Source organism: Triturus cristatus, chromosome 5_1 (assembly GCF_964204655.1).
Source record: "Triturus cristatus chromosome 5_1, aTriCri1.1, whole genome shotgun sequence".
Classification (NCBI taxonomy): Eukaryota; Metazoa; Chordata; class Amphibia; order Caudata; family Salamandridae; genus Triturus; species Triturus cristatus.
Window position 1 is genome coordinate 363,452,018 of NC_140587.1, and position 13,438 is coordinate 363,465,455.

At 44.5% G+C, this 13,438-nt stretch overlaps 1 protein-coding gene across 2 annotated transcripts in view; it reads right to left on the bottom strand.

Moving 5' to 3' along the window:
• Window positions 1–13,438, bottom strand: part of LOC146830894 (fibrocystin-L-like) — a 1,907,335-nt gene that overhangs the window by 286,400 nt on the left and 1,607,497 nt on the right. For both annotated transcript variants that reach the window (XM_085605084.1, XM_085605082.1), the window contains exon 61: window positions 84–257. In XM_085605084.1, the coding sequence (XP_085461210.1) occupies window positions 84–257 (174 nt within the window). The remainder of the gene's footprint in view (window positions 1–83; window positions 258–13,438) is intronic.

Genomic DNA, 13,438 nt, shown 5'->3' on the forward strand with positions numbered 1-13,438 from the left:
CAACAGTGTCACAAAAATGGGGAATATTGGACTGTATCCACAAATGATCGAAAATGGGACTACATCTTTGGTTGTTTCATTACCTCGGTACACACGGCCGCCAGCTGTAAACCTGCTGACGAGCACTCGAGCGCCGAAGGACTCCTTGTACCACCCGGGATAATCTTCACCGATTATTTTGATGTTTCTGCTGAGCAGGCCCACATCTGCAGCCAGAGTGTAGCTGACATTGGTATCCGGCACCTGGTGAGTTTCAGCTGGAAGAAGAGGAGATTTTCTTTGAAAATATTGATAGGTTTTCTACTTTATTGAAAGATCAGGCACATTGCATAATTCACTAATTAGACCATAACATCATCGTTTAACTTTATCTGGAGAAGAGTACACCACTTGAAAGAATTCAGAGGAAAGAATTAAAATAGGATGTTTTTGCTCTCTATCTTAAACATTTTAGAATGTTCGGCCTTTGGAATATCGATCAGTCGTTGTTTGATTGATGGAGTAATTGCGTCATCACTATAACGGCAGGTTCATCTTTCTAATTTTTCTATTGTTACCTGTGGCAGTAGCAAAAGAAACAAACTAATATACCACATATCCTTGAGAGCCAAAGTGCAAAGAAAAGATAGACAACATGGATCAGTTTGCCAAAAAGTAAACAGGATCTCCAGTGTGACTCAGTGATTGACTCTTATGAGTCCTCTTTATTTGCAGCAGTAACAGTGAGTTAATTGCCAATTACAACACTCTCTTTTGAAATTATCAGCTGTTTATTAGATATTTCACACACATGTATTCCCATTCTCTTCCTAAATTACTCAGTGTAGATTTGAATTTCATCCTCCCTCTTTCCTTACATTCTCATTGGGATATTGCTGTGCGCATTCCCCAGGGGAAGCTTGGTAGTAGGTGTGAGGCCGAAGATGCCTCGCTGGAATGCTTCCCTTCGTATCCCTATGTTGCATCAGGTTCGAAGAAATGATGGCACCTTCTCTGACCACTCTCACATATGTACTAACTATCTGACAACATTTGTCCTCTGACAGCAATATCGCAGTGGTGCCTATTGAGAGAACCAGTGCACTAGTTTTCATTCAAGTACTGTACTGCGCTCATCTATTTTCAGAATCTTTTAAAAGTAAGGTTCATTAGTTGTGCACAAATAAAAGAGCTTGGTACTTTCACTCAGGTCACATGTACAGAGTCTGAGGAAAATGGAAGCGTCTCAGAAGAGGAGAAATTGCTTATAATATTTGGTATTGCAGGGAACACTTATCAGCAGGGCAGTGAATGAGGTTATATTCCTAATATCTTTAGGTCTAAAAGAATTAGATAAATCAGTGACAAAATAATTCGATATCGCAGCTTTGGGCAAAGGCAGCTTTAAAAAGACAAATGATGCAATTAAGTTATGTTTACTGTTATCAATCTAGATGAAAAAATGTTTAAAGTATCTCGCAGTTTCAGAGAGGTTCTTACTGCAGGTAGTGGTAACCCTTTTGGTGATGATATAGTTTACTGATTCAAGAATACAGAAGTGGCCTACATGAACTCTCAGATTATGATAACTCTGGTTTATAATAAAAAAAAGTACATCTACAGAAGCAAAGCAATTCAAAGGAAAGATTTTTTCACTTTTTACCTTACCTTAGAATTATCACAAGAAATCAGACTGGATCCAGACTTTATTGTAATCAGTACCCCTGCATGCCGGTAGGTGGCATAATTTGGCTCCTCGTGCCATTGATGGCATCGTCCTCCCCGGAAGTGACGTGTGTGGTGTCTGCATAGAAGCCACACAAGCACGCTGACGTCAATTCCTTTTCGCGACTTTCCACGCCAGGAACGCGGAACCACGAAGAACACTGACCACTAGTGTGAAAAATTAGGGCCCTGAAAGTAGAACAGCCCTCTCCCTAGAAATCTGGTCACAGAACAGGGAGGATGGGTGAGTCGGTGCAGAATCTACAGCTCAATAAATTCCCTACCACATAAGGAGTTACCGAAAGCAAGTACCTTGTTCATCTGATAGAGATGTCTAGCTGCAGATTCCTTACCTTAGAATAAATACCCATACAATGCCTGCCTGGAGGTGGGTCTGCAAAACAATTTCACACCAAAAAGTCCTACAGGACTCAACAGGCAAAGTACCATCCTGAAGGACCTGAAAGTCCTGGTAGTAGTGTTTTGTGAGCGTGTGCAGAGAGGCCCATGTTGCTGCCTTGCAGATGTACAGGACCAGAACTCTTCATGCAAACACAGTGATCGCAGCCTTAGCTTCTGTGGAATGAGCATGCAAGACCTCAGTTGTCTGCTTCTTGGTCAATGCGTAGCAAATCTTAATCCAGAGTACAATCCATTGGGAGATGGTCCGTTTCTGCACGCCATTTCCATTCTTCGCTCCGACATACCCCACGAAGAGTTGGCTGTCCACCCAGAACTCTTTCGTGCGGTCAAGGTAGAAGAAAGTTCTTTGGCCACTCTATAGTGCAATAGGATATATTGTTCACTCAAAGAAGGATTTACTATAGCCACCCTACCCACATATTAAGCAGAGAGATATAATAACAGAACTCTAACCACATTTATAACAATAGCCCATTGCACTGTAGAGTGGCCACTTAAGAGTAACTGGAAGTTTATTCTGTGGGGGTGTATAGGAGCATGCCAATATTCGTATGGCTAGATAGGACTATCACCCCAAGTATTGGTGTCCTGAACAAATGTAAGATATTCTCTGCTTAGGCTATATTAAGTGAAGGGTACTCCCTAACTAACTGAGTTATGTTTTTATTATTTCCAGCAAACCCTATCAAATGAAGGGCATTTAGGAACCCTGTGATATATCATTCAGGCCTAAGTAGGCAGCATTATACCAACATTGGAGGTTATCCCCTAATGGTGCTGGAGGTAGGTTGATGTTTGTATCACTATGGCAAGAATAGACCTTTTGGGAGTTGCATTATAAACAGTACAATACCCCCTGGTTTTAGATTCCACGACAAAAAAGGACAGTGAGGCTAGCTGTTGTTCAAATCTGCATTTCGTATGGATCCTCATACAAGGTGAGGCAGGATCTTATTTACAAGTGGCTAGGGCCTCTAACACCGAATGAGGATAAAAGAGGCATAATAAGATGTAATATGCTGGTTCTGAGAGACTATTTCTGGTCTTTATTTGAAGTTAAAAAAAAAAAATTCTGGTGTTGGGAGAAGCATTTTATATTCCCCGACAAGGAGTTTCAGGATAGAGGTGACTTCTGCACTTTGGTCAAGTTACTTTTTGAGGTGAGAAAATGCCCACTCATGTATGGGTTCGTAGTGTTCTGCCAATTGGGTGGAACCGAGTGTGAATTTATGAATGTGTTGTGTGATACGTATGGAGTGAGTTGGAGGTGATTGCTAAAGCAGTGATTTCATGAACTTTGTGATCGACTTGTTGTAGTTTTAGATGTATATTTTAACAATTTAACAGATTAATCATGTGATTGAAATGTTCTGTTTGTATTGCACGTTTTGGTTACTGTCTATGTGTAATAAGTGTATGTTTTTAATAGATGATATCATCAGAGAGTAACATTTTTAGTCTTGATAAAAATGGTTTAAATCAAGATAATACCATTGAAACAGGCCGACGCAATAGAACCATTGTCCATACAGTGGGCTCCCACACTAGATATTAATGTCTTTTGTACATCAGGGTCCAGCCCCAATGTTACGTCATGGTCCCCTTATGACAAAGTGTAGTGTCTTTTTAATACTCTTGTCAAATTGTCTTTGGCATTGAGTCTATTCATTTATTTATTTATAGTATGATGTTTTTTGATTTTGAACATAAGTATACTATGCATGATTAACTGTTTTTCAATTTGCTACAATTGTTTCATATGCTTTTAATAAATTGATATATAACATTTCTAATATTTTATTTTGTGTGCTGGCACACTGCTTTTTCAATTGGTACTGTATCCCTCATGATTGAATGTGTGTGATTTAGGTGAGTGAATGAGTAAGAGTTCTCTCAGTATTTGCCAACCAAAGGATAGATTGTTAGTTTTCTAGATTGAACCATAGTCCTTTGGAGCAAAACGGGTCCCTCTAATTTTTTTCAAGAGCTTGGATGACAGAGCCTGAACCTCATGATCATCAGGGCAGATGAAATGCCACTAGGAAGGCCATCTTGAAAGTAAGGCACCTAAGAGAACAGTTGTACAATAAGGAGTGCACATCAGAAAAGTGAGCTCTAGATATTAATTAATTTATTTATTTATAGAGTTTTATACAGCGCGGACTTGACCCATGGGGATAAGAGAGCTTCACAGTTACATGTGGTACATTTGTAATACAGTGTGAGTAGCAGCATCAATATATATAATATTCCTGTACATGACTTTCTTATCGGTTTCAGCAAAAAACTATTTTTACAAGGTGCAACAGTATTTCTATACAAATGGTTCTGATGTGCTTTCCGTGAGCTCTATATCAGAAACGGTTCACTGTCGACGTTTGGGTATTAGTCACAATGCTAAAGTGAACAGTCTAGCATATGGAAGGAACTTGTTCATTAGGAAGATCTTCGCTTCCTTTTTGAATGTTGCTATGTTTGGAATCTTTCTAATGTTTGGAGGGAGTGAGTTCCAGATACTGGGGGCTGCTCCGGAGAAAGCTCTATCATACGTTTTCTTCTTCCGAAAGATGGGTGGTTTCAGCAGCAGCTCTCTGGCACTCCTAGCTGGTCTGCTTCCCTCTGAAAGCTCAATTTTCTGAGCTAAGTACCTTGGGGTTTTGTAGTGGAGCGCTTTGTGTGTAGTACATGCCAGTTTGAGTTGAATTCTGGCTTTGTATAGTAACCAGTTTAATGCTTTCAGATAAGGGGATATATGGTCGTATTTTCTGGATCCCGTAATGAGTCTTGCCGTCGCATTTAGACATGCTTTTAGTGGAGCTGTGGAAATGTTTGATTGACCTGCTAGAGTTGTACATCCATATTCAATCCTTGAAATAACTAAGGACTGGACTGCCAGTTTAAGGTCTGCCGTAGAGATGAGTGGTTTCATTTTTCTAATATAGTTCAGCTGAAACCGTCACTTTTTGTCATTGATTTGATGTGGGCTTTCATGTCTAGGTTCTTATCAAGCGGAATTCCCAGTGATTTTGCAGATTCAACTAGTGTAGGGGTGTAGTTTAGCGCTGTGATCAGTTTGGTCCATTCCTTCACTTCTGTGGGTTGCTTCGGTGGTGATTTTAATAGGAATTCTGTTTTTGTGCGTTTAGTTTCAGATGATTGCTAGTTAACCAGTGTAATGACATTTTTAAGGCCTCATTTATTTTCTTCATGTCTTCCAGTGATGTTATCTTGATGTATATCTGAGTGTCATCTGCATACATGTGATAAGATATGCATGCGTCTCGGAGAGTTTCTGTGAGGGGTTCGACATAAAGGTTGAATAGTGAAGGAGATAGTGTTGATCCTTGAGGGACTCCAATCGAATTTTGGCATGATGGGGAAAGCGTCTGGTTGACCAGGAATCTTTGAGTTCTGTTCTGAAGGAAGGATTCAAACTATTTCAGAACAATTCCAGATAGTCCCATCCTGTCTTGAAGACTGGCTAGCAATGTTTCATGGTTTACCGGGTCAAAGGCAGACAACAGGTCAAGAAGGACTAGTAGGCATGTTTGATTGTAATCTAGGGCCTGCAGCGCATCATCCACTATGTGTAAGATTGCTGTTTCCGTACTGTGGCCTGGTCTGAATCCGGATTGGCAGTCGTCCAGCAGCTTGAAATTGGCGATGTGGTTGCTCAGGTGATTTTGTACACATTTCTCAATTAGTTTGGCAAGTATTGGAATATTGGTTACTGGGCGAAAAATATTTGGCTCTGCCGGGTCCGCTGTAGGTTTTTGATGATGGGGAGGACTTGACCTGTTTTTAGGCATTCTGGTAAGATCCCTTGAGTTAGTGAGGCATGTATTATCTGTGCGAAATCCCTGGGTCTATAATATTTCATTTAGAGAATGTGTCCACAACTACATGTCAAGTAAGGGAAAAACACAGAACCCACCATGGAAAGAAAGAATAAGAAAAACTTAGAAAAAATTGGGCATTTACCTTTTTAGGACGAAATCCCTCACTCACCATGAGGTGACATGCTTCATCATAGGGACTCTCCTCTCAACGGAAAACCCTAGTTCCATTGAGGGCTGCACCCTCTCAATGAGAGGGGAGCTCAGGGATGTTTTGTCACAGAGAGGAATACGTTGTATTTCTTTTCCATCTGTGTCCTTTGTTATTGCGTGTAATTATGTGCCTGTGAGTGTGCAATTTAGCACAGTCTTCTAAAAGTCCAAAAGGTTGAGGATGGCGGGAACTTCATTTTCCAAACAGTCCCTGCTCAGCCTTGAACCTGAGGCCTGTGATCTGCATGCATATCTCCCCACAGCCAGCACTGCGCCCGGTGGGCTATCGGTGAATGGGTTATACTTTGCCCTTAGGCTCTGTCGAGACTAGATATCCTGCCAACCCACAGACATTAGGCTCATCACCCAGAGAGGATAACAGGGGGAGCTGGCTCTGCTGTGCCTCAAACCTGTGTACTGCAGGTTGCATATGCAGGGTGCCCTGCTGGCACTGGCCACTTGCAGTGTGCTAGCCTCTAAGGGCACCCACACTGGACAGATCTCGCCACAGGGACTTCTTTTCAGTGCACGTACAAAAATGTGCCTCTTCCTAGCAGCGTCCAGTTTCTGCTACTTGCTCTCTCCGGCACTTTTAGTTTACTCCGATTCATTTCACCACCAAGGAACTGCATATTCTTGAATGAGTATTTGGTTTTCATAATTTTGCCCCGTTCAGCCGCTTCTGGTTTTTCTTGAAGCTGAGCAGAGTCATCAGAAATTTGGAAAGGCGTGGGAAATGCAGAGGATGCAGAGGCTGGACTTGGGGCCGGCATTCCAGACTCAGCTTGCACTGTTAAAGGAACTCAGAGCAGCATGCTTTACGGACTGCAAAGCTTTCCAACATAAAATACACATTTGCATACAGTCCTGATTATGATACCTGGCTTTTAATTTATCTGTTGGAATGTTCAAGGACAGCGTTCAATTCCTCATTTTCTAGCGAGACAAAACTGTTTTAAGAGTAGTGCCCTTTTTATTGCGGACAACATTGCCTCATTGTGGACAATTATGTGTTGCCCATTTCGAGTACCCAATGTTCATCTTTTATGAACGGTGGTCATTAAATTACGATGGCTGAGCAATACTCTTCCTGCTCGCGGAACTCTGTGTAATTTGACAGCGGATTTCAGTAACTCAGCAGAATTCCACAGAGTGGAACTCTGCGAGCTCTGGCCGGGCCTAAAACAGATCTAACTAAGGTTCCCCCCACTGCTGAATGAGACGTTGCACTACCTCCGCATGGAGATGCCGTTTGTGATCCTCTAGGCACCTTTGGCTGAGTTTGTCCACACTGGCATTCAAAGAGTCCATCAGGAGTTGAACCACCATTGATATGTCTTGACGTTCCAGCCATGTCCAGAGAAACAAGGCCTCTTGACCAAGGCTCCACAACACCACCCGCCCTGTTTGTTGCAAGACCACATGGTTGTGGTGTTGGCCATGAACACCTGCACTAGCCATTCCTTAAGGGAGGGCAGAAAGGCTTTCAATGCCAGCAGGATCGTCCTGAGCTGCAGTAGGTTGATGTGGAGACCTCTGATCTCCATCTCTCCCAGATGGCCACTCTATCCCGGGAGAGACGCATCTGTCACTACCGTCAGACCTGGTTGGGGAAGGGAGAGTGGTCTGCTGCTGTCCCAATTGCAGTTTGTTAGCCACCACTGCATTTCTTTTGCAGTTCCCTCCGAGATCTGGACCTTGTCAGAGATATTCCCCTGATGCTGTGCCCACTGCAGCTTTAGGACCCACTGCAGAGCCAGTACATGCCAGCGGGCATGTGTTGCAAGCAGGATGCATGATGCCCTGAGGCCCAGCAGCCTCAGAGTCAGTCTCACCAGGCTAGAGGCTGAAACATCCGTATCATATTCTGAATATCCTGGACTCGATGAGGATAGGTCCGATATAGCACTGTACCCAGAACAGCTCAGCTGAAAGGAAGTGTCTGAGCGGGCGTCATGTGTGACTTTAGCACGTTGATATTGAAGCACAGTGAGTGCAGGATGTCCGACATAGTCTGGAGGTGGGAGACAACTGCCTGGGGTGAGCCCGTCTTTAATAGCCAGTCACCAAGATAGGGGAAGACTGGTAACCCTGATCGTCGCCTATGAGCAGCAACCACCGCCCTCACCTTAGTGAGCACCCGAGAGGCGCATGTAAGGCCAAAGGAGAGCACAGAAAGGAGAGCACAGAAAACTGAAAGTGATTGTGGCCTACCGTGAACCACAGGTAATGTCTGGCAGGATGGGGATGTGAAAATACGCGGCCTGCAAGTCCAATGCTACCATCCAGTTTCCTGATTTCAGGGCAGACAGGATTTGAGCAAGCGTAAACATTTTGAATTTCTCCTTCTTGAGCAGGAAATTGAGAGGGTGCAGGTTTAGTAATAGAAGAATGCCTCTGTCTTTTTTGGCACCAGAAAGTAGCTGGAATAACATCCACGACCCACTTCTGGCATCAGCACTCTCTCTATGGCTCCCTTGGCCAAGATAGCCGCCACTCCCTGGTGGAGTATGGAAAGACAGTACTCTGTCAGCCGGTCACAAGTGGGTGGCGTGGGTGGAGGGGTAGTCATGAAGGGGAGGGAGTGGCCCTGTGGGACAATTTGGAGAACCCATCGGTCTGATGTTATTGACATCTAGTGGTGTGGGTGATGGCATATCCTGCATTCGACTGGTTTCCCATGATGGTCCGATGGCTAACTAAATAGTTCTGGAGGCTGCAGTTCCCAGGGAGGGGGTGGACTGGTGTGACCTCTCACTCTGCCCGACCCACTGGGTCTGTGGGTGCTGCATCCTCGGCGACGCAGAGGCTACGAAGCTTGTGTGCCATGAAGGGTGGGCAGGTAAAAACACAGATAGAAGTCCCTTCATAGCCACAAAGGGAGTGAAAGGCAGACTGGAGCTAGCGGGGGCCATGGAAAAGCCCAAGGACCTAGCCGTAGCCCAGCTCTCCTTGAAGCGCTCCAGCGCTGGGTTCCCCTTGTCTCCGAAGCATCAGGAGTCATCAAAGGGCATGTCTATAAGTCCCATCTGGCATAGATTGAAAGAGTATGGCCTGAGCCTCCTCCAGGACCATGGGCAGCACCTGCACAACTGAATGCCACAGTGCATGGGAGTAATGGCCCAAAAGGCACGCAGAGTTTACGGACCAGAGTATCAGGCTAGTGCAAGAAAACATGTTCTTGCCTAAGGTGTCCAGCCTCTTGGAATCCCTATCCGGTGGCGTGGTAGGTAATGCACCAGGATTTACACAGGAAGTGGAGGCTTGGACCAGCAAGCTCTCCAGGGTAGGGTGTTGTGTGAGAAAACTGGGTTCCCTTGGTGCGAGGTTATGGCGTCAGGCAACTGTCTTGTTCATAGGACACTTGGTGCAGGGTTTGTACCAGGTCCCAAGCAGGACATCTGTAAGGGCTTCATTAAATGTGAGAAACAGTACGGAGGGGGCCACTCCCCCCTGATGCAACTCCGTCAAGACATTAGTTATGACTGCCACGTCACCATAGCAGATGTCGCTTCCTCTTCCATCGCCACTGTCGGAGGAGAGACCATGCCAGTATCTATGGAAGTTTCCAGCCCACTGGGTTCCGCCAATTCCTAACACCAGTTCATGTTCGGTTCTGGGGGCTGGTATCCTTCAAGGTCCAGTGGGCCCTCCCAATCTTCCCCAAGTACTAGACTCGGAGAGGTGCGGAGCCAGCTTAGGCGCAAGCTCTACTGCGGAGCCAGGTCTTGAATGATGACACTCCCTCAGCTCATCGGATGACTTTAATGGACAGGGCAAAGTCAAAGACCTCTTCAACTACTTTGTCTTCTTCTGTTTGTGGGACTTACTGGAAGACGACTTCGAGTGCGATGATGATCTAGGGCTCGGTGACCAATCCCAGGACCTTCCTCTCAAGGCATTGGGGTATGGTGTGGCAGTCAATATGGGTCTTTGCGTTGTAGTCACGCTCGAGGCACCAGTGGAAAATAAGATGCAGGTTCATCAGCAGCGCTTGAAGCTGGCTTTCCTACCTGACATACCTGCCACACCAGGAGAAAGGTCCTCAAAAAATACTTTGTCAAAAAAAGAGTCAGTCAAAAAGTTACTTGAGGTAGCTCTCTCCAGATCGGAGCTGACTAGTGCGGAAAGAAAATAACTGATGTCAGGGTATTGGGATGGGGCCTATATATGTAGGCCCCACACTCGTCACTTCCAGTGCAGGCAACACAGACGATGCCATGCAGAGCCAAACTATGCCACCTGCTGGTGCGCAGGGGTACTGCTCACAAAATATGTCCAGATCCAGTCTTACACCTGGGGATAATTCTAAGGTAAGAAATCTGCAGCTAAACATATCCATCAGATAACATGAATATGGCATTCACACTGCATTAACCCAGAGGAAAGATTGTCAAAGAAAAGAAACTATGGGCCTGATTTAGAGTTTGGTGGATGGAGTTTACTCTGTCGGGATGGTGGACGACTGTACTTCTGCATTCTTAAGAGACTTCAGCCTGCCACATTTAGAGTTGTCAACTGACCCTGCTGAAAACTTTCTACCTTGACAGGAACTTCCGTCAAGGCAATTCTTGTCAGTATGGGAAAGTCTGACAAACAGTACTGCCGGACAAGATGGCAGGCCATCAAACTTTTCAAAAGCTTCTTGTTTCTCAAAAACAAACTCCCAAAGCATTTGAAACTGAGTACCCTATTCGCCAAACTCTAAATCAGGCCCTAAGTAGTTGTGGATACTTCAGACTGCAAAGATGAAGCATAATGCTGTCCTAAAGGGGCAAATGGTCATGAGGAGGAATTAGTTATGAGCATAGTTGTAAAACAAACCCTGGAAAGTAGTAGTTAAAACCACTAAACATTCTCCACTTTCCAAAGTAGGCTTTGGTGAATTTGACATCCTCATGTTCAGTCCCTTTGATATTGACCTTCCCATGGCTTTAACGTGGATTCCCACAGGGTCAGCAAAATATATCAAAGGATGAATTCACATGTCTTTATAGACACTGGTATGCAATATGATGAGCACAAAGGGACTCATTGACAAGAGGCATGCGCCATCAGAGCGAGATTATTCTCTGATGGCTTAGGCCTCTCAATCATATCTACAAGTCCACACAAAGCCATCCTGCTTTGCTTTTCATGGCCTTGTAGCTATGATGTAAATAGATGCAGCACAAGTCCCTGCGTTTCCTCACACTGTGTTGGGGAGGCGTGCCATGGGCGTTCCGGTGGGTCTTCCTTCTCAACGGCCATGGCATTGCACATTCTCAGATTTACAGCACAGAGTCAAAACCCTGCACCTCCCCAGGGGTGGCATAACAATAGTTTCTGTGCAGGAAGGTGCCCCTACCTGCAAACCAACAACCCAATTTCAACGCAGACATCCTTGCACCATAGTGTACAGGTGCCTGGATTGGTGCTAGGCACCAATCAGTGCTCCAGCTCAGTGGTAGGTGACAGGAGTGCACCATATCTCATAGAGATGGAACATTCCTACCCTTTTCTTTTGACACAGGGCAGCACAGCAAAAATACATGAAGAGCTGCCCTGCATCAAAATCTAGTAAATGAGGCCCAAAGTCTTTACATCCTTCTGGAAAAGGCAGTGGCTACCTGTAATGCAGACATAAATTACAAAATGCATTTAGCAATATGCAAAGCAATACTCCGGTTGCCACATGGTCCCAACACACCACAGGTCTTTTTCTGCCCTTAATTGGGACCTCAGAACCTTGCAGAGTTATTGTTATCCCACTGTGTCTCTTCGTTTGGCACTCTATGAACCATTATTTTTTAACTTGTACCATTGGAAAGGGTACAGGTAAGGCTGGCTCTAGCTTAGTGTGGGTCAAAGGCTTAGCTGTGGCCTGGTTCTGGCCTGGCTATAACCAACTCATATAAAAAAATAATTTCATTGATACATATATTTCGTTTTCATTATACACATCATAGAGAAAACAATATATATTAAAAAAGAAGAGATTAAAAATACACATTCTATGGCACCTGTCAGTCCATGTGAGTGGTCGACATGTTTCAGCCCTCCTTTCACCCAGTTGGGTCGTCAGGCGTTCTTCAGGACCAGTGAAAAGTGGGTTGCCAATTATGCAACGCACAAGGGTAGGTAAGTGACTTACCTCTCTTCTCAATTGTTACAGGTCAAGAGTACCAGTAACTTGTGATTCTCGGATCGGGCTTCCTCGGCAGACCAGCGGGCAGACAAACCTGCTGTGGGTGTCTGGTTGCATGACTGATGCTCGCTCCGTTCACGGTACTCTTAATCGGTAACAATGTGGCAGGTGCCATAGAATTGTAGCATTTCCATGTATGCACCGCTTTGATTTTAACCTTGCCCCATCTCAAACTGAATAAATAGCCTTGCTGCAGAGATGTAGGTAATTTTAATACTCACCCCACTTGAATTCACTTTATTTCTGGTCACTACTGTTGTCACCAGTTGGTCTACCTCTGGGTGGAGGAAAGCATATTTTGTAAAATAGAACCAATGATGATGCTTTCACGTTACGTAAGAAGCGGATAATCAAGATATACCGCTCCACCGTTCCTGCATGTGAATGAGGGTTTTTTAAGATGGCTTCATCATTTGGGATCTCCTCTTGGCTGCAGCTTAGTGCAGCCAAGGAGCTGCAACTCCTTGCTACTGTAAAGGAGGAGCTCACGGATGTTTTGATGTGATCCGGGGACTAGATCTCCTAAAGCTCAATGAAGCAAACACAGTGTGGTGAAAATTCGTAGTGCAGTGTAAAGAGGGGAGTGTGTTAAAATTGACTACCAGGAGAAAAAATAGGTGGATTAATTATCCCGTGGTGTCAAAAATTAAAAGCAGTCAGGGTGCGGTCTGAACAAATATATAAAAACGCAAAAGTGAAGAATATATGGAAGGTCTACATGTTTCAGCCAATCTTGATCAGGATATGATCAGGGCTTTCTTCAGGACCTAGTTATTACTTCTGCCAAAATTTGTGAGTGAAAGTTACCACAAATCAAAATATTATGAACGATACAACCAACACCAAGAAGGACTAAAATGCAGCCACTTCTTAGAAAGTGTGGTGAGTCAAGTGCACATGTGAGTGTGCACCCGAAGGCCTGTGAAGATGGAGGCAGTCTTTGACTAAAACCACCCATGGCGCCTCCTGAACACCAAGAGGCACTCTTGGAGCATTAGGTCCCTGCACGTCATGTAATGCAGCTAGAGGTTTGGAGTGTAAGGCTGCAGGCATCTCTTGAATAATGCTCTGCATC